The following is a 19,146-nucleotide window of genomic DNA, read 5'->3' on the forward strand; positions in this document are numbered from 1 at the left end:
TAAAGACGACTTTGGCGCCGCGGTAGTTGGCCGGGACTCTCGGTGCCCTTGCCCATCGCTTTGTTGCCCGCGGCAGCGAGCTGCCCGCGCGCGTCCATGATGACGTATCGATGACTTTGGTACGCGCCGAGGGCGGCCGGGTTCTCTGGCTGGCACAGCAGCCGAACGAGGTCTTCGTCATCACTCGATCGCGCCGACTTGAGTCCGACAAGTGGTTGCGACGAGCGGCAAATCACCGCGCCATTCGTCGGGTGCTGCCAGCACACGGCGGGAAGGCGTCGGCTCGACCGGAACGCAGCGGCGGCCTGGAGCTTGACGTCCGACATGGCGACCGGCACGACGAGGTACCGGGGATACGTGTCGCAGAGCAAGTAGGCCTGGTCAATGCAGCGGAAGCGCGGCCCGAGGAGCCCGAGGCGCTTGTAGTCGTCGCGAATATCAAACGGCGGCAGCAGCTTCGCCGGTAGCAAGAGCGGGCGGTAGACAAAGCAAAACGCATCCGTCAGCGACGCGGGGTACGCTAGCACCGTGAGGCATTTGAACATGCGCGCGTACTCGGCGTGGTTGCGAAAGGTGAACCGGACGCTCTGCGTGTCCTTGCAAACAACGCCGAGCGTGTGCGAGGCCGGCACGACCGCCACGTGGTGCGTGCCGGACTCGACCAGCGACGACTCGGCGAGAATCGACGCGATCGAGAGCACGGGCATCTCCCAACGCGACGACGCGCCGGCCTCGGGCTGGAACATGCACCGGTAGTTGGTCAAGAAGAGGCGACCAGCAATGTAGTGGGACGCGCACGTGCCGGACGGCGGGTGGAAGACCGGTGCGTACATGGACGTCTCGACGTGGGCGTAGCACTGTTCGCCCGGGAGAAAGTCCGGGACGACGCCAAACGAACTCAAGTCGTCGATCGCCGATGCATCTGCGGACGGCAGAGCGTCTTCAACATGCAAAAACGACATGACCAGCGGCCGCGGGAGGAGCGCAATGTGCTTGCGGATGTCGTCGGTGGTCATGTCGTAGATCTTGACGCCGTTGACCGACTCGACGAGGTCGCCGACGCGGACGACGCCCGACGCCTCGGCGGGCCCCATAGACGCCCCCGATGACGCAATCGGCTTGAATTCTTTGACCGCGAGGCGGTTCTCGAACGGGGCTTGCGCTGCGGTCAAGACAACGCCCAGCGACCCGGCGCCAAACTCGACGATGTCCATGTCTTCGTGATGCGCCTCGCGGAATGGGTCCAAGAGGAGTATGGCGCTGTCAATGATCTCGGCCGCACTGAGCTCGGCGGGGCGCATGAGCAGCTGGAGACAACCCGTGTTGTCGGTTCCGCGCAGTGTCTTGGAAAAATGGATTAAAATCGCAACGCAGAGGTACGGGAGCAAGGCAAAGCCAATGGGAGACGACGACACATCGCAGGTCGACTCGTGTTCGAGCATGGCATCCCAGACGCGGACGATGTCGTCGAGCGGAAACTCGCGCGCGAGCAGCAGTCGCGTCCAGCGCAAGCAGTACGTTTCAGGAAGCACGTCCACGTCCCGGAGGTGGCACGCGAGCTGCGGGTCGTGCTTGGCCAAAAGGTCGTACTGGATATACTGGCAGAGCGTCTGAAGCTGCGAGAGCGGCGCGAGTGCGCTCGGTGTCGCCGACCGAAACAAGCTGTCGGCGGTCGTCTCGGACACGGCGTCGTCGCGCGCCGAAGACGTCTGGTGCACGGCGTAGAGCGGTTCCATGGGCCCCATGAGCGCAGCAAAGAGGATGAAGACGTCGTGCTCGGTAAACTCGTCGAGCGTGTCTTCCTCCACTTGCTTGGCCGCTGCATGCACGACGGCGTACAGAACGACGGCCGCGAGGTCGTGCATGCCCTGTCGGTAGCCGACCGCCGGGTGCGTCTTGCACCACACAAAGAGCACGTTGCGCAGAATGGCCATGTACGCCGGACGCTCCTGGAAGTACAGTTCGCGGCCTTGCGGGTACAGGCGGTCGAGGTCCGTCTTGATCTCGCGCACGAGCGGCTCGTCCTCGAACGCTTGGTTCCATGGATTGGCTGCGTCGTCGCTCAGCGGGTGGTGCTCGCCGGCCTTGAACTGCATTCGGTCGCGCAGCGTCTCGTAGGCCTTGCGCTCGACCTCGGCGCTCTCGACGCGAACGAAGGCCATCCACCGGCGCGCGTACCCGTCCATCGTCGTCGGATGATCCGAAAACGAGCTTTTCGATATTGCCGGTATGCAATCCGAGAGGTGGCTGTATGTATTAGTTTTGGAGGTTATACATTATGAAAGGATATATGTAGATACGGGTTATTGAAGTTGCCCTTTGCATGACATTGGGGGCCAGTGTAAAGAGGAGGCAGCGGAGGGTAAACACGCGCCAGGAACGGGGCATGTCTTCTCGTGCATGGGTGCAGGGAATGCGTAATGCAGTCAGAAAGGACAGAAGTGATTCGCTCGAATGGACAGAATGCGGAGCTCGGCCTTGGGTGGACGTCGTGCTCCCCGAATGAGCTCCTAAAATGTGGGCGGATATTGGGTCCAGCAGAGGTAATACCTGGTAGGTAGCTGACGTCGTATGATGTGCGTGCACATCACATTTGCGGCCAAGCACGTCCACAAAGCTGTCTTCAACGACGAGTGCATACGCCACGAGCTACCAATAATGTACAGTACCTGGATCAGTGACATGGGTCCAATAATATTTCGCACTTGTCGCGCCTCATGATGCGACGAGCTGTGCCGAGGTAGCATACTGCGCTCTTGCACGATGAAAATCAGCTCGGGAACATGGCTCGGGAATGCGATCGCTTCCTAAGTCTGGACGCTAACATCGGCTGTCCAGCGATCCCTGCTGGTTCAGCTGCTGGTTTACATCAGCCATCCGGCAACGGTCTGCCTGGCCACAGAATCATACGCCGAACGCCAAGCGTACGTGGTATCACCAGTAGACGCTTCAACTGGTCGTACCTACTATGGCGGGTGCAAAGAAACGGCGGCCGGTCCCGCAAGGAATACAGGTACGCAGACGTCGCAATGGACGACGTCTTTCGGTGCACGTCGCTGATGTCTTAGAGGCTGTGCGCTTGCGACGCTTCTTGCGAGTTGTGTGTCGCAGCGTCACCATGTATTTCCGGGTCCCCCCTCCAACACAGGTCTCCCCAAAAACCACGTTTTGTCTTGAAAACAGCGGGCGAAGCGCCTGGATTGCGTAGGTCCTGGTACGGGGTACCCCGCAAAACGACAGGTCGCCAGCACCCAAGGTACAGTCGGCTGTTTCGCTTCAGACACATTATTGGCCGCCAAATCACACTTTACAAAAGCATGCGCGCAGAAGGTTCGAACAAATCGTCGACCGATGTGGCCGGTACGAGAAAGAAGCTTGGACTTTTCAAAGCTCAATTGGCCGCCGCATGCTAGAGTACCGAGAGATGACGGACGGGCCGCAGCTTGCCCGCGCCGAGCCCTCGCGCCTCATTGACCGCAACGGGCCGTTCCGGCAGTCGCGTGGCACGTGGAAGTACGCGCACCACCCGCTGGCGATCATCGTCCTCATCTCACGAACACCGTCGTAGCATTCGCCGCATCCGCACGCCCGAGGCGTGGAAGCTCTACTTCCAGGCGCCGTTCCATACGCTGGTCAACCAGAGCTTTAGCAAGGTGTTGCTGTGGTTCTCGCTCGTCGTACGTCTCATCATCATCTTGCCAACTCGCCTCGACATGGGACTCTGGTTCTAGTACCTCGGGCTCATCGGCTTTTACGCACTCATGTACATGACCGTCCCGAGCCGGTGCAACCTCGCGATCAACACGTTTGGCGAGGCGTGGATCTTCTCGGTGAGCGTGATTGCCACGATTGGTTTCGGCACGGGCGGCAATGACATCTTCTTCAACAACTGCGGCAGTGCGATCGTCGCCATCACGACCGAGGTACAGTGTATTCTGCGAGATGAGCGGCTCTCACGTGGCATGGCTAGTCGATGGCCGGTGTGCTCATCAACGCAGTGGTCTTTGGCGTTGTGTACCAGCGGTTTGCGCGTGGCCAGGCGCGTGCGAGCACGGTCGCTGTCTCCAACTACGCGTGCCTCCAAAAGCTCCGTGGCCACCTCTACTTTATGTTTCAGACGTGCGAGATGCGCAAGCACCAGGTATTATTGCCAACGGACACGAATAGGACACTGAAATGCCATGGACTCTTAGCTCAACGAAGCCCACGTGCGCTGCTACGCCATCATGCACAAGTCGCGCCACCCGCACATGGCGCACCAGATCCACCACGTGCAGTCGTTCCCGATGCGTCTCCAGCACCCGGACGACGACCTCAACGCGTGGCTCATCCTCGCGCTGCCGTCGATCGTCGTCCACCGCCTCGATGCGTGGAGCCCGCTCTTGCCGCCCGAGATGCAGTCCAACACGCCCGAGCACAACCCCGCGATTCACTACCGCTTCCCTGGTACGATGCCTTTTCCCGATACAGTTGATCGATGGATATTTGCATGTAGAGCCTGTCCAGCGTGCGGCCGACGAAGATGTTGGCAACCGTGAGAACCGCCATCGCTCCAACAAGGGCCAGTTGTTCAACGAAGCCACCGAGATCGCGCAAGGATCGCTCACCAACACGGAGATTGACGCGATTCTGGCCTACTGGAAGGAGACGCATGTATGGCATGCTGCAAAATAAGGTATAGAGGCTCATGACGACATCATGTAGATGGAGATCATCGTGCTCATCGAGGGCATCGACGCGTCATCGTCGGCGACGATCCAAATGCGACAGTCGTACAAGGCGTCCGAGGTCATGTTCAACCACCAGTTTGTCAACTGCGTCGACTTTGACGAGGCATCCGGCGCCGCGGTCATCGACTTTAACCGGTTCCACCGCACCGTGCCCATGGACTCGGCGACGGTTGACGTCCTGCCGTCGCCATCGTCCAAGAACGATTAGCCAAATCGTGATGTCCGTCGTCCTCGTCACGTCAGGACCTCGCGTGCTTGCTAAACAGGATTCAATTGTATACTCTTCCCTACTTCTTTCCAGTGTATACAGCCTCGACGCAATGGTCGATCGATGATCGAGCGCTTTCTCTGCCACAGGGTGGCGGGCGACGATGGACCGAGCTATGCATATGTTATTCCTCAAACACTGCACAGTGTAGAACCTTTCGTGTTGAAAGATCGAGGCCACCATCAAACCAAGCCCGTGAGTGCTGCTAGTAGAGGCCGGGAGCAACATTACCTCACCTTGGGCCCTCGAGCAATAGGCGTCTGCTGACCAAAGTGTTCGCTGTGTACTGGGACGAAATCACCAGCCAGACACTTCAGCTCAACGCTTCTCTCTTGTGCCGATGTCGTGGTACCTATTCTGTTCCAGGATGCCACGAGCAGAGCGACATCAAAACAGTGTCTCCGAAACACTGTTTTAACCCAATACAATGTCTATGCGGATTTGGCTTTGCCTTGACAGTGTTACCATGCAGTGTTCAACGGCACAGAATATTACTTTCTGTTTGAAACAGTGCAACGACCGAACGACTCGAGGCACTGGACGACGCAATTTGAAAATTCAAATGATCGAGTCTGTTCTTCTCAGTGTCGTAAGCATGTTCTTCTCACTGCTTTGGTCGGTGTTATACGCCCGTCCTCCTTCCTTCCTCTGCTCCACTCAAGCTCTGCCCACAAGCAGCGACCATGGATCGCTAACCATGGAACACTGACCATGGACCACTGGCCTTCTTCCGACATAGCTCCGACGTAGTGCACCAAAATTCCATAAATATTGGGTGGTGTTTATAAACACCGATTGGGGGTAGACGCGGCGAGGCGTCCGTGAACATGCACAGTCGCCTTACTTCGACTTCTTGGCGACGGTCTTCTTGACGACCTTCTTGGCAGCCACCTTCTTGACGACCTTCTTGGCGACCGTCTTCTTGGCCGCAGCCTTCTTGACGACCTTCTTGGCGACGGTCTTTTTGGCGACTTCCTTCTTGCCAGCCGTCTTCTTGGCGGCGGGCTTGGCCGCCTTCTTCACAGGCGCCTTCTTGGCAGCGACGCTCTTCTTGGCAGCGGCCTTCTTGACGACGACCTTGGTCTCCTTCTCGACAGCAGCCTTCTTGGCCGCGCTCTTCTTAGCAGCAACGGGCTTCTTCTCCGAGGCAGCGAGCTTGTACGAGCCCTTGATCTGGACAAGCTTCTCGCTTTCAACACCGGCCTTGAGGGCCTTGTTGAGCAAGTGGTTCTGGAAGTTGTCGCCCTTCGTGTTCTGGACAAACTTAGAGATCGCCTGGCGCGACGAGCCCATGCGCTCGGCGAGGGCAAGAATGGCCTCCTTGATGCAGTCGTAGTACGACGTGCTGGGCGCCGCCTTGGCAACGGCGGCAGCCTTCTTCTTGGGCGCGGCCTTAGCGGCCTTGGTGGCAGGCTTGGCGACGACCTTGGGAGCGGCCGGCTTGGCCTCCTTGGCGGCGCGCGGCTTCTTCTCCTTCAGGATCGGGGTCTCGACGACCGGGGCGTCGGTGGCGGCAGCGGCTTTGGCCATTGTGCTAGTCGTGCAAATTGAAAAAATGACGTTCGTACAGGAATTTGACCATAGGGCCCGTCTGGCGAGCTTCGGTGGCGTGGGCGCGTTGCATTTTCTGTGATTGGTCAGCTAAAATACACCTTTTTGATTGGCGCGTAGAAATCTTTGGCACGCGTTGATTCGCGGAATTACTGTCCAAAATGCATGTGCAGCGCGCTCATTGGTGCATTTGAAAATCGTTACAAACCCACGTCGCGAACAAATTAAAAAATGCACACGTTGGACGTGCGTTGTGATTGGTGGAAATTTCATCAGGGGAAAGCAGTTGGGAATTAGACCCGCCGAGCACAGATCGCCAGCGGACAACGTGCGACCGCGCCGCGGACGCAGCGCTTCCTAGCGCCAACACCATCATGGGCGCATAAGAAGAACACCACATGGAGGACGAGGTGGAAGACGACTACCTGCCTGCAGCAGGTAGCACCTCTGATGGGTCGTGATGACCTCCGGACCTCGCCATTCTCCGACACCTGCCATCGACGTGCCCGTGGATGACTGTATACATGATGAGCTGTCTCAATGATCTGCCAGCTCTTTGCCCATGTCTGGAGCAGCCTTTGGCGGCAACCTGATCCGTCGCGATCAGCTTGTTGCGGTCGCACCGGTAGCCGCCGGTGTCGCCCGCCCCTGACCACCCTTTGCCGCTGGTCTCGTCCGCTTCCACCATCGAGCAATCGTTCCATGGCCTCGCTTCGCCGATTCTACACGCACTTGTCCTTCTTTAAACGTCGATACAACATCATCTATCACGCAGAGCACGTCGCTCACGTCGTGTCTATATCCTGCCCGAGCGGGTTCCACCCGGTCGTGCTTCGCTGGGCCTCGGCCGTCGCTGTGAACTCGTCGACACCAGTCGCGTACCCCGAGAGCGGCGCCGGTTGTTTCTAATCGCTTCCTTCTCAGCATCCGCCTCGACGCCATCCATGCAAGCAGTACCTCGGGCAGCTGCCACATGCGGTCGCGCAGCGTCTCCTTCTGCGCCGGCTCTTGGAGCGCCTCGCGGAGGACGCGGACGTTGGACGGCGTGAAGCTCGTGGTGACGGCGCCGCCGACGAGGTCGACCGAGAGCGCGACGACCGGGATCAAGAGCGACGCGAACCAGTAAAAGTTGGACGTCATGACGATCGGGAAGATGTCGTACCACGCCGTGCTGATGTCCGGGGACGCAGAAATGACGAACGCCGAGACGAACCACGCGAGGATGCTCAGTGCGAGCACGGCGCCTTGCACGATCGTCCACGAACTCTGGTGCAGCGCCAGCTAGTGCAATTTCCACATTTCCACAATCTGGTCTCGATCGATCGACCGTACCTTGTAGTTGACGACGAGCACAATCTGGGTAAAGACGAGCGCGCCCGACTCCCACAAGCCAAACGGCCGCCCCAACGAGTCGCAACTGCTCATGGTGAGGACGGCGACCATGCAAATGACGAGCGACTCGAAGACACCCGAGAGGATCCACGTCCAAATCATCCTACACGTCCATATATGCTCAGCGACATGCATGGCCAGGATCGGTGGTACCGGCGGCGAAAGAGGCCGTTGCCGATGCCAATCGAGTACAAGCCAGGCACGCTTTCACACATCCAGGACGGCAAGTCCTATGGCCCATATCATCCACATATTGTTGGACAAGATGACAATGTTGTACCTTGTCCATGATGGCAAAGAGCACGATGGGCAGCGCCGTGTAGAGCGTGTTGAAGCTGTCGACCGCGACTTCGTTGTAGAACTTTTGGCCGGACACGCCGCTCACGAGGTTGTACCAAAACTCCGACATGACCTAATGAATGACAATAGTGTCATCGATATATATATATATCCATAGCGCAGAGAGGCTGTACCAAGATGATGTTTTTGTAAAACACGTAGCGCACGAGGAACGTGGTGCGCTGGTAGTTGAGGCGGCCGTGCACAAAGAGGAGCCGGAGCAAAAGCGAAAACTGCGCGATTGCATAGTCGCTGACGTTGGCGGCCTGGAGCCCTTCTTGGCCGCAGATACCGACGCCGACGTGCGCGCACTGGATCATGGCCACGTCGTTGGCACCGTCCCCGATGGCCAAGACGCGCCCCGGGGTGCCTGCCAACAGCCCCTACGGAACGAGTGAGCGATATTTCTTTTCTTGTGTGCATGCAAGACCTGGACAAGCTCGACGACCTGCGCCTTTTGCATCGGCGACGTCCGACACGCGAGGACGACTTCACAGGCGCGGACAACATCTGCGAACGCGTCATGTGCCGACGGGAGGTTCATCACATGGTACAAGGCGTCGCCGTCGACGACGAGCGCGTACTTGGTGCGCGGCTGCATGCGGCTTTGGAGCTCTCGGAGCTCCCGGAAGCACTCGGTCGGTGTTGCGCACTGCAATAACGAGAGCTGGCTCGTGGTATTCTTGAGCAAGTTGCACGCGCGGGCCACGTTGAGCGCCGTATCCACGTGGTCGCCCGTGAGCATCCATATCTTGATGCCGGCGAGGCGTAGCTTTTCGATCGTTGTCGGTACGTGCGCCTGGAGCCCGTCCTCGATGCCAGTCGCGCCCAGCACATGTAGCTCTGTCTCGAGCTCGTCCATGAGGGCGTCGATCGCATTGGGTAGCTGCTTGGCCTTGGCTTGGACGTGTGCCACGTCGCGCACGGCGCTCGCGTACCGACGCTCCCAGTCGGCGTAGAGCGCTAGCGGCAACGTGCGCTGTGCAATCACAAGTGTCCGAAGGCCGTCACGGGCCATCGCCTGCAAGTGCAGGTTCGTGGTCGGCGACGCAACCGCGCGCGGCAAAAGGACGCTGTCGGCGCCTTTCACAAGCAATTCGATCGCGTTGGCGCGCAGCGGGTTTCGAACGACGACCGACATGCGCTTGCGAGCGCTGGAGAATTCGAGCACGTGGAGCACGTCGAAGGTCACTGCACCGTGGCCTGGTACATGGACGATGGCTTTGCCCGGCTGTCGCCCGAGGAAGCGGTAGCCGTAGGCATATGCCATGGCCAGTAGCGCCTGTTCGTCTGGCGATGCGGCCGCGGCCACGAGCTCGCTCAAGTCGGCGGGCCGCGTCGCCAGCACCGAGTGGGAGAGCGCGAGGTGCAGTAGAAACGTACTCAGAGGGCCATCCCCGGCCGCAATCCGAGCGTCAAAGTGCAGATCTGCAAACGCCATCCACTTGGATGTATTGGGGGCGGCCTTGGCGCCGTAGAGAACGCCGTTGACCGAGCACGCGCGGAAGACCATGACGTTTCTCGTGAGCGTCCCGGTTTTGTCCGTGACAATGTGCGAAACTTGTCCGAGGTCTTCGTTGAGCGCCATGGTCTTGACCCGGCACGGCATGCCGCTGGACGGATCGCGGAGGTGGCGGTCCCGCTCCATGAGCGACGCTTGCAGCGACTTGACCATATTGAGAGTGACCACGAGCGAGATGGGCACGACGTTCGAGAGCATGAGGAACGAGCGCAGAAACGAGCGGCAAAAGGCCACCACGATCGACGGCGGCGCATCCAGTCGCATGTACCACGCGCGCGGGAGCTCGAGGCAATCGAAGAAGGTCGAGATGGTCGCCGTCGCACCGCAGCTCGCCAAGAGAAGCATGACCATGCACCACAGCTCGTGGTTGACTTGCGTTTCGACAAAGCTGCGCTTGTTGGGACAGGCCCGCGCGCACTGGAGCACTTTGGTGTCGTGGCCCGTGGCAAAGCGAGGCCAATGACCGCCGGCGTGTTGCGCAAGATGCACCCCCGCAAAAGGACGTTCGTGGCTTGAAGCGGCGTCGACTCCAAGTGGTCAGCCAGATGTAGCTGGCCGCTAAACGAGTCGACCGACGCGTTGGGCTGGTCGCACTGCACCGCGCCTTCGAGTCGATGCAGCGACCGGCCGTGTGTCTCGGACACGGCCTCCCGGATCTTCAAATTGGTTTCGCCGTCCAAGCTCGACGTCTCCACGTAGCTATAGTGCCGCGGCGCTTCGTCGGCTCCGTACTCGACTTGGAGCAAGATGACGTCCGCGGGCGCGATCGACCCGTTCTGGATGCGCACAATGTCACCGACGCGGAGCTCTTGCCACGTAATTGGCTCGTACGCGCCAGTCAAGAGCAAGCGGTGCGTCACCCGGTGGTTGGCCACGTCATCGTCGACGTGCCGCGCGTAGTCTTCGACGACCTGGAAGAAGGCGTCGATGGCAATGACGACGATGAGCGGCAGCGCGGTCGTCGGGATACCTCCGGACGTCGAGATACCCGGCGTCATCTCCAAGATGCAGATGAAGAGGAAGTAGATGTTGGTCATCTTCGTAAACGTCTGCGCCAGAAACTTGGGCAGAAAGTTCACGAGCGTGTACTTGGACGTCGTGACGCGGTTCGTTGGAAAGTCCGCGTTGACGGCGGCTCCGGCGCAGAAGCTAAAGCTACGCACACTGGCGGCGAACGGCGCGCCGGCCTCAGCGCCGGCCAAGAGCGGCTCGTCAAGCCCGGTTGCCTCGCTGTACTCCATCGGCGCTTGAGAAACCGCTGCCGAGAGCATCCGGACAAACCGGTCAGATCTCAAAAATCGAACCTTTTTTCAACCGTCGTCCTTGTGCTCGATTAGTTAGTTAGCTCTTTTCGACTAGTTGATTGAATGTTTGCTCTCATCGCAGCTTGGACCGGGCCACCGAAGCTTTGGCTAGCATCGCCTTCGAGGCCATCGGAATTCGCAAAGGCGCAACGCTCATCTCGGTACTCGACCGAAGTCGCTGGTTGATCGCTTGCTGGGGGTGCAGTGCGCGGTAGATGTCTTGCTTGCGCGCCATCACGAGGCGGTGCACAATGACGTGGTCGGGCTGCAACGCAAAGTACGCTGCTTGCTTGGCCTCGATATGCTTGCGTCGTGCGGCAACAGCGACGGCGGCGAGCTCCTGGAGCTGCACTTCGCGCCGCTTCCAGTCGACAAACCGCTGCAGGCGCCGCGCACACGCACGAAGCTTGGCGCGGTGATGCACGCGGCGATACCAGCGCACAAGCGTCGCCGCGGCGCGCCAGCGCGCGCACTTGAAGAGGTAGAGTCGAACACTGCGCTGCACAAGAGTCGCCCGCACATGGGCCCGCCGCGCGAGAGACTAGCATCCTCATCCTCCGTGCATGCGACCACGACTGCAGCGACGTACCTTGATGTGCGCAGCAGCCTTTCGCACACGTCGCTCGCGGCGAGCGATCGCGAGCCGGCGGCGATGAAACGCAACAAAGTACAGTTGATCGACCCGCTCGATCTTGAGCAGAAAGCGCTGGCGACGCGTGAGGCGCCGTGCGAGACAGCCCCGCCACGCGGCTTGGAAGCAGGTGGCGCCTCTGTGCCAGTCACGCAAAAGCTGGTGCTGGAGCGCGACGACGTGCTCGGTGCGTGCTTCAATCGTCGCCGCCGCGGTGGCAAGCTGCGTCGGCGAGTAGTACAACGGCCGCTTGTCGTCGGAACTGTACTGCGAGAGCGGCGCCATGACGCTAAAGTAGAGGTGGCGATGGCGCTGCAAAAGCCGCGTCCTACATCGCACGCTAAAGTGAGGTGGAATCCATGCCGAGGCACGCATACCATGCGCCTTCGACGGCCGAGATGCCGCCGGCCACGTCGTGCCCGTGGACGTACGCGTCCGTGTACGTGGTTTCCTGGAGCACATGGTTGGCCGGGCGCATGCAGACGCTCTTGTTCGGAACGTCTCGCGCTCTGTCGTTGGCTAATTTTAGGCGCGTCAATCGATCGAGCATCGGAAGACGACGGAACAGGACTCGACGATTTCGCAGCATGTACCGAGTGAACCGGCGATGCATTGGCACCTTTGACGAGCGCAATGCCGGTGGGAAGGAGCAGACGGCGATGGAACTCAAGCGCTTCCAAGCGGTCATTGCCAAGACGGCATGCCACCCGACGACGACGTCGCACATTGTGTCACCGCGCCGTGCGTGGATCTCTTACATGGTGCAAAGGTCTCAAGAGGCGAGTAGAGCCCCCCAAGGTGATGTCGCCACACGTGCCGCCACCGCCACGTACGACGACGACGCTGCTGCTGCGAGAAAACACGGGACTCGATCCACTGACGATGATTCCACTAGGGTTCCCGCCGTGCTTTGACCAGGACAGCGTCATGTACTCGTCTATTGCATCCCTCGGCGCCAACACATGCGATGTATAGTGATGTACGTTGGAAGACGAGTCCGTACCGAGAGCGCAAGCAGTTCCGAGACCACGCCCAGCGCCTTGCGTATATGAACCAGCACATTGAAGAGTACAACGCCAAGGTAGACGCGACATATCGGCGATGGAAAGCTATAGAAAGACACGTAGACAACGGCACGACTCATTGCGGGCAGTCCGCGCACCGACTTTCCTGCCATGCACCCCGAGACCCGTAAACACAACGTGGTAGCATCATCTTCATGGCGACACGGTCCTTTCGTGACAGACAACAATCGCAGGTCTCTCCGCGACCACCACAAGCCAAAGCCAAGCACAATCAACTTCGGTAGTTTGCTGCACCTCGTCGTTGTTTGGCGCTGAATTGTCGAGCGTAGGTCCCCGTCCCCCAACCCACGCAAAGCGTGTGCTACCCCCAAGGTCCTCACTCCATTGTTCGTGGCATCTCACGCAACGGACGTTGTAGCGCCCGCTGTCGTCGGACGGGGCAGCGCACCGCAGTCGGCTGCTGGCCTTTGTCGCCAAGGCCCGTGTCGAGCTCGAGGCCAATGCTCCAGCGTTGCCGCCCGGGTGGGACTCGGCAATTGACGCCAAGGGCCGACGTTTCTACATCGACCACGTCAATGAGCGCACGACGTGGGACCCCCCGGCACTCGAGCTAGAGACGGCACGTTCGTTGGATGACACTGCGCTCTAGCTTGCACAGAATCCTTGCGGGCACATGAATAACGTTATAGTGGCATCGAATCGAGGGATGATTTGAGAGCCCATATTGTCTACCAACGCTGTGACATCTACGACTTGATAGCCTTCTTTTGCGCAGTGCACAAGCTCGGGATCTCCTATGGTGTAGCAGACGGGGAATGCGTTCTATTGGCTCTGCAGAGCGGAGCTTCGAACGCCGACATGAGAGATGAACAACACTCCATGTTGTTCAAATGGACTTAGAGCATAAATCTCGTTCTCTAGCATCAGTGGTGACGGCGCTGTCACGGTCGACGCCAACGCTTGCGCTGTTGGAGGTACTCGACGATTGCGGGGTGCTGGCGCTTGGTGCCTGCGACCAAAGCGGCGGTGGTGTCGGCGACGTGCGGTCGAAGGGACCAGAAGTACGTAAGTACCGGTACCTGCACGTGTTCGTGCTCCATGGCCAAGGCCACTGCTCACTACACGCTCTCGTCGGTCAGGCAGTCGCCCAGAAGTCACACAACGTCCTCGTGTTCATGTTGTGCGGCGAGTAAGCAGGCGGCGTCGACACACGTTGTTGGTACACGCGCCAGGAGAAAGCTTACGGCTTTGGCGAGGCCAAAGCGCGCTGCAGTCTCGAGCGTCCGTGGCCCAGCCCCGGCACGTTTTTGCTTCGATGTTCGCTCGCCCAGATGAGCGCGCCGGCACTGTTGCCGCGTACGCCAGCTTCGTGTAAGAAGCGCACGACCGACAAGTGGCCACGGTACGCAGCACGCGCCATCATGTCGGGCTGGAACTCGTCGCAGTGCTCTGCAAAGTAATAGGCGAGCACGGGTAGCTGCTCATACTTGGCGGCAAGACTCCAGTGCGCGCGTCCGGTTGACGTGCACGCGGCGCGCTATATGAAGATGGGCGATCAGCGGCAGGTGGCCATAACGAGCGCATATTGGAAGAGGCGCCCGGGGACTCGACACTGACACAGACGAGGCAAGCCGTCGTGGCCGGCCGCGTCCAACCAGGCGCGAAAGCGCGCGTCAACGACAGCAAACGCCGCACGGTCGCGAACATGGTCGGGTGCGGTGGCGTATAGAGTGCGCACGAGAGGGACCACGTCATGGCTCAAGCCATCTTGGTAGACAAAGACGAGCTGTAGACCACGCAACGCCGCTTCGGCCATTTGACCAAGACAAGCCAGCGACCAGATGATTGCTGGTAATAAGAGCAGGTACCATATGGTATGAAGTCCGTGGTGTGCAGAGGGTACTGGGGTCCTCTTACAGCAAGAAGAGCACTCTGCGAGCCAGAGGTGTTTGTGAGGTCGCTCGGATCGTTTTCCGCAGGCCTAGAGACCGCTATGTTGGTGCTATGAGCTGGCCCGCCCCGACGATCCAGCCATTATCTGATTCAAACTGAGAACACATGTTTGTCGGCTTATCCGGATACAGGACGCTCAACTTCAACAACGATCGAGGATGATTGTGTCCTGCGCGATGTGGACTTGTTTGTTTGCGTCGCAGCATGATGCGAATAGTGTGCGCTTGCGGCACAGTGCGTGTGCACCGATTGTCTGGTGGACAGATTCCGCCGGACGGACAGCGCGCCGGAGGACGACAAGAGCTCACCCAACGTTTCCGCAACGAGCGTGATTGGTTACAGCTACTAGTATCGTGCTTATACATGCACCTGCGACACCGTGAATGCACAAAGCTAAAGACACCGCGCTCTCCGTCGGCGCGTTCCTTGTACCCGTAGCATGATGAGCGCATCGCACCAAGCTTGCTCTCGCGACACGTACACAGCCTGGCAGCCGCCGGCAGCTTTTTTCAAGGAGCATGTAGGTGTCGCCGGCCCCGTGCTGCCATCCACGCGGCGTTATGGCAACGTCGCCATCGAGACTCGATGCGTGTACCTGTACTTGGTGCTGACCTCGTGGCAGTGTCTCTCGCAACGATGTCGTTTGGTGCTTTTCTATCGGTGGGAAACGTTGTTTTTGGGACAAACCTCGAATTGTTATGGTGAAAATGGGTGTGTTTTGGGACAAACGCTTGCAAAACGTGGAAAAAACGACATTTGAGCACGATGCGGTCCCACGGCAGCGACAGCACGACGACAAGCCGCGACTGGACCGACGACCCGCTCCTCCGCGACGCCTTCGCCTGCGCGCCCGAGCACTACATCGAGATCCACGAGCCAACGACCAACAGCTCGCGCAAGGTGGCCACGTCGATCAACTCCAAGGCGTCCTTCCGTGGCCACTGCCGCGACGCACTCCTCGACTGGTACGCGGCTGGCGTCATCTTTTGGTCGCATCTCGTCAACTTTGATACGCTCCTCGTGTTCCTCGTCTCGCTCGGCGCGCCGAGTGCGTACTACTACTACATGCCGGCGGACAGCAGCGGCGTGCCGCAGCACTTTAGCGCCAACCTCTCGTGGATCCTCGTGACCTTCGCCGTCGTCTCGCCCATGATCATGCAGATCCGCCAGGCGTTCACGCGCCGCGAGAACGCGCTCGACGCCATCGCAGAGAGTTCGCACCTCCTTCTCTATCAATGGAGGTTGATGGACTGTATATATCCTAGTGAAAGCAATCGCATCCAACATCCTCCTCGCCAACACGGTCTGGAACTGGGGCAAAAATGGCCGCCAAGAGCTGCCGCCCGAGCACAACCCGCGCGCCAAGCTGCTCCTCCGCGGTCTCCTCACGGACCTCTACACGTTTCTGCTCATGCCCACGTTCACGCGCGGCCGGCACCGCTTCACGCAGAGCGGCGCGGCCGAGGCCGTCCACTACAACGCGCAGGTGGACACACTCTACCAGCGCATGATGGTGGCGTTCCGGCAGCTGCATTTCCAGGTCGAGACCATGAAAGGTCTCGGTCTTCCGCCCAACGAAGCGTCGCGACTGAACCAATACCACTGGTTTCTGCAAGCGCGCTTTGAGCGCCTCTGCAACATCAAGTTGTACCGGACGCCGCAAGCGACGCGGTCGTTCAGTCGCCTCATCATTCTGCTTCTGCCGTGCTTTTACGGTCCGTACTACGTCTACATCATCGCGTCGGGCGACGGCCACACGAGCTTTGCGTTTGCGCTCGTGCTGAGTGCGATGACGAGCGTGACGATGATCGGCATCTTCAACGTGGAGAAAGCGCTCGAAGACCCGTTTACGGAGGAAGGTCTCGACGGTGTCCAGGTCGACGTGGCCTTTCGTCGGCTCTTTCTCGCCCTCGACACGGTCTACCCGTGACGCGAACCAATGCACACGAACATGATCATCATCGTATCTCGCAACCAATCGGATATTTCGACTTTCTTTCGTCTCGAGTTCGATATTTTGGTGGTTAGCTACTGTACCGTGATATTTAAACCCACTTTCGTGGATTACTCGCATCCTAATGGCGTGCTTCTGGCAGCCTCGTTTGCGAGATCGCTAACGGCGGGGATCATGCTGACGACGCTATGTCACTGTTAGCCCAAGGCCACATGACCACTTAAGCTTGCAACGCGCGGCTTTACCCAAGTCGCCTCGACGTCGGAGATTGGAGATTCAAGGTGCATGCACTTGAAGTTCAAACCACATTTTCAAAGCCTCGTCTTGCAGCTCCGTCTTGCGCAAGAGTCTATCAGAGGGTATCTTGCGACACCAAGTGGGACTGTCTCGGCTATCCTGTTGGGCTCAGGCTGCTGCTGGATGCATGGACATACCTTGTCCATTCTACATATTCTAGCATTGCACGTTGTTGACAAAGTTTTGGAGATTGGAAAAAGTCGAAATTAAATAGTCGTCATAAGTTGAGGGCGTCTAGGGGCCATGTTGGCCATAAAATAGGGATGCAGAGAATGTGTCTAGAGCAGGAGGAGACGGCGAGACGGTTTCTTGGCCGAGAGGCGTTTGCAGCGGCGCGGTTTCCGGAGCTCGTTGGCGCGATGGAGCGAGTACAGCATCGCGGCTTCATGGAGCATGCTCGAGACGACCTTGGACGTGAGAATGCGAAGGGGCGGTAGCGGCTTTGTCTGGCGCAACGATCGCTGGCGCACCAGCTTAGGCGCGATCGCCGTCACCGGCGTCGTCACGGCCGGCATAAGGTGCGTGAGCGTATCCAGGTCCGTCTCCAATTCACGCATGCGAGCTTTAAAGTAGCTCGTGCGCGCGTGGAGAGTTCGAATGACGGTCTCGTGGACGTCCTTCTCTTCCTCGAGACGGTGTCGGTGGGCCAGAAGCGTCGCGACGTCGCGCAAAAGCTTGGCGTTGTGGAGCTCGAGCTGTGTGCAGCGCTCATGGTGCGTCGCCTGGAGGTGCAAGAGACGGTAGTCCAAGTCGAGGCGCGCCATGTTTGCAAGGAGCGCGTCCGCGGATGCTGCGAGGGCTTTGGCCTCGGCGTCGTTCGCGCGCTTAGTGAGGCCTGCGACGTGCGCCTCGTTGGCCGCTTGGAGCTCACGGATCGTGGCGTGGGCCGCATCCCGCTCCGCCGTGAGCACTTTGATGCTCTCGAGCGCGGCGGCGAGGTCGCGCTGGAGTTGGCGTGTCTGGGCCGAGAGCGCTAGATACAGGGTGTTGGCGGCGCTTTGTGTCGTGTCGACTGTCAGCGCCGGCCGCACCTTGGCTTCTAGGATCGGTGACACCGTCGTGAGGAGCGTCGTCGGGCTCAGAGAGAACTCCTTCTTGACAAACCATGGGGTGTCCACGGCGGCCACGACCGGCGGCGCGACCATGATGGTATGAAAGGAATTCTGAACTGCACATCTCGCCGTTCGACAGTCGGGCGGTCGGGCGAGTGTGTCTGGAGCGTCACCGCCCACCCAATAAATTATATACTATACGTGCGACTTCAATCAAAGCTCGATATCGACGCAGGTGATTCGCTGCCGGCAATTGCGGATTACCTCGACGAGAGCGACGCCGTGGTTCTCTGATTCACACCCAGCAGCCAAACAAAGCTATACGTACTTCGATGTGTAGTGTCGGCAGCACTGGCTTGTCCGCGACAGCACTGTCGAGCGATCCACCCTGCGAAGCGCGTGCGGGAAGCTACTTGCTGCATAAAACCGAGCCGCCACAGGAGGATAAGTACAGCTAGTACTGCATTACACCTGCACCTGATCGGTCGTGCGCAATGAACTGTCAAGCTTGGTGTCGCAAGACCGCATTCCACGCTCTCCTGGTTGGCCCGAGGCGATCGCAGACGCCGCGAAGATTCGAGCAACTGGCAAGAGCAAACTCACTGGTGGCATCGTTTTGGAAGTGCAAAGTCCCTTGTGGCCACTACCTCCACGATGACCACACTAAATTCGAACGATCGCCATTGGAGCGTCACCCTGTAGGTCCTTGATTTCGAGAGGGTAGTTCTGGACAGCACACGGCGCCCTATCGGTCCATTGCACGGCGCTCGCGTTCGTAGACCACGCTGCAGAGATGAATTCATTATGCAACACTATTTTCCAGCTAACTCATATCTTTCGAAAGTACACGGTACGGGGATCCAGCCAATCGAGCTGCTGGCCGGTGTGCGCACGCTCGTATTGCGACGCACAACACCCAGGGACCACGTAGCACGTGTAAGCAAGTGGGTGTGCTGCTGGTTGCGTTACCTGGACCACCGCGTCGCCTGTCCCCGTCGCGTGAGATCCAGTGGCGGATACACTATTTCACGTCGTTTTGTCGACCAATCACACGCCGCGACGGTCCGAAAGGTCGCGTCGGTTTCACGATCAGGCCGCGCCAAGTCGGACTCGTCGCGTTGGTTAACA

The 19,146-nt window shown here is 59.2% G+C and overlaps 9 protein-coding genes across 9 annotated transcripts in view; 3 read left to right on the forward strand and 6 right to left on the reverse strand.

Annotated features, from left to right (window-relative positions):
* The window catches only part of SPRG_20406 (hypothetical protein), a gene marked incomplete at both ends in the record, with an annotated part of 3,068 nt that extends 906 nt beyond the window's left edge, over positions 1-2,162 (reverse strand). The window contains one exon of the mRNA XM_012346723.1: positions 8-2,162. Within this exon, the coding sequence (XP_012202113.1) occupies positions 8-2,162 (2,155 nt within the window). The remainder of the gene's footprint in view (positions 1-7) is intronic.
* Positions 2,163-3,424: 1,262 nt separating this feature from the next.
* Positions 3,425-4,938, forward strand: SPRG_07473 (hypothetical protein; the record flags this gene model as incomplete). Its single annotated transcript, XM_012346611.1, has 7 exons — positions 3,425-3,513; positions 3,569-3,677; positions 3,732-3,923; positions 3,971-4,141; positions 4,194-4,446; positions 4,496-4,653; positions 4,705-4,938. The coding sequence occupies 7 exons, from the start codon at positions 3,425-3,427 to the stop codon at positions 4,936-4,938; spliced, it is 1,206 nt and encodes a 401-aa protein (XP_012202001.1).
* An 810-nt stretch (positions 4,939-5,748) lies between these two features.
* On the reverse strand, positions 5,749-6,539 carry SPRG_07474 (hypothetical protein). Its single transcript, XM_012346612.1, has one exon. The coding sequence runs from the start codon at positions 6,526-6,528 to the stop codon at positions 5,839-5,841; it is 690 nt and encodes a 229-aa protein (XP_012202002.1). The 5' UTR covers positions 6,529-6,539; the 3' UTR covers positions 5,749-5,838.
* Positions 6,540-7,263: 724 nt separating this feature from the next.
* On the reverse strand, positions 7,264-11,047 carry SPRG_07475 (hypothetical protein). The gene is made up of 7 exons (XM_012346613.1): positions 8,711-11,047; positions 8,415-8,663; positions 8,222-8,353; positions 8,095-8,171; positions 7,882-8,044; positions 7,507-7,830; positions 7,264-7,454 (listed from the first exon to the last, which is right to left on the reverse strand). The coding sequence occupies exons 1-7, from the start codon at positions 10,151-10,153 to the stop codon at positions 7,335-7,337; spliced, it is 2,508 nt and encodes an 835-aa protein (XP_012202003.1). The 5' UTR covers positions 10,154-11,047; the 3' UTR covers positions 7,264-7,334.
* Positions 11,048-11,121: 74 nt separating this feature from the next.
* Positions 11,122-12,262, reverse strand: SPRG_07476 (hypothetical protein). The gene is made up of 3 exons (XM_012346614.1): positions 12,115-12,262; positions 11,696-12,065; positions 11,122-11,647 (listed from the first exon to the last, which is right to left on the reverse strand). Exons 1-3 carry the CDS (start codon positions 12,213-12,215, stop codon positions 11,180-11,182), a joined length of 939 nt encoding a protein of 312 aa, XP_012202004.1. The 5' UTR covers positions 12,216-12,262; the 3' UTR covers positions 11,122-11,179.
* Positions 12,263-12,324: 62 nt separating this feature from the next.
* Positions 12,325-13,513, forward strand: SPRG_07477 (hypothetical protein; the record flags this gene model as incomplete). The annotated part of the gene is made up of 8 exons (XM_012346615.1): positions 12,325-12,478; positions 12,525-12,566; positions 12,633-12,666; positions 12,713-12,818; positions 12,865-12,942; positions 12,996-13,042; positions 13,092-13,134; positions 13,181-13,513. 8 exons carry the CDS (start codon positions 12,325-12,327, stop codon positions 13,409-13,411), a joined length of 735 nt encoding a protein of 244 aa, XP_012202005.1. The 3' UTR covers positions 13,412-13,513.
* Positions 13,514-14,002: 489 nt separating this feature from the next.
* SPRG_07478 (hypothetical protein) lies at positions 14,003-14,578 on the reverse strand (the record flags this gene model as incomplete). Its single annotated transcript, XM_012346616.1, has 2 exons — positions 14,003-14,299; positions 14,339-14,578. The coding sequence occupies 2 exons, from the start codon at positions 14,576-14,578 to the stop codon at positions 14,003-14,005; spliced, it is 537 nt and encodes a 178-aa protein (XP_012202006.1).
* Positions 14,579-15,480: 902 nt separating this feature from the next.
* On the forward strand, positions 15,481-16,675 carry SPRG_07479 (hypothetical protein; the record flags this gene model as incomplete). Its single annotated transcript, XM_012346617.1, has 2 exons — positions 15,481-15,928; positions 15,981-16,675. The coding sequence occupies 2 exons, from the start codon at positions 15,481-15,483 to the stop codon at positions 16,643-16,645; spliced, it is 1,113 nt and encodes a 370-aa protein (XP_012202007.1). The 3' UTR covers positions 16,646-16,675.
* Positions 16,676-17,244: 569 nt separating this feature from the next.
* Positions 17,245-18,129, reverse strand: SPRG_07480 (hypothetical protein; the record flags this gene model as incomplete). Its single annotated transcript, XM_012346618.1, has 2 exons — positions 17,437-18,129; positions 17,245-17,412 (listed from the first exon to the last, which is right to left on the reverse strand). The coding sequence occupies exons 1-2, from the start codon at positions 18,109-18,111 to the stop codon at positions 17,245-17,247; spliced, it is 843 nt and encodes a 280-aa protein (XP_012202008.1). The 5' UTR covers positions 18,112-18,129.
* Positions 18,130-19,146: the final 1,017 nt, after the last annotated feature.

The sequence above is a fragment of the Saprolegnia parasitica genome (genome assembly GCF_000151545.1).
Source record: "Saprolegnia parasitica CBS 223.65 unplaced genomic scaffold supercont2.30, whole genome shotgun sequence".
NCBI lineage: Eukaryota > Oomycota > Saprolegniomycetes > Saprolegniales > Saprolegniaceae > Saprolegnia > Saprolegnia parasitica.

Excerpts from the sequence above, each read along its gene's own strand:
- SPRG_07475 (XM_012346613.1), bottom strand. The coding sequence starts at position 10,153 with ATGGTCATGCTTCTCTTGGCGAGCTGCGGTGCGACGGCGACCATCTCG. Across the intron at positions 8,354-8,414 it reads TTTACAAAAACATCATCTTG|GTCATGTCGGAGTTTTGGTA; the intron begins GTACAGCCTCTC and ends GTCATTCATTAG. Across the intron at positions 8,045-8,094 it reads AACGGCCTCTTTCGCCGCCG|GATGATTTGGACGTGGATCC; the intron begins GTACCACCGATC and ends ATGGACGTGTAG.
- SPRG_07474 (XM_012346612.1), bottom strand. The coding sequence starts at position 6,528 with ATGGCCAAAGCCGCTGCCGCCACCGACGCCCCGGTCGTCGAGACCCCG.
- SPRG_07476 (XM_012346614.1), bottom strand. The coding sequence starts at position 12,215 with ATGCGCCCGGCCAACCATGTGCTCCAGGAAACCACGTACACGGACGCG. Across the intron at positions 12,066-12,114 it reads TCGGCCGTCGAAGGCGCATG|GACGCGGCTTTTGCAGCGCC; the intron begins GTATGCGTGCCT and ends CGTGCGATGTAG. Across the intron at positions 11,648-11,695 it reads AGGCTGCTGCGCACATCAAG|TCTCTCGCGCGGCGGGCCCA; the intron begins GTACGTCGCTGC and ends TGAGGATGCTAG.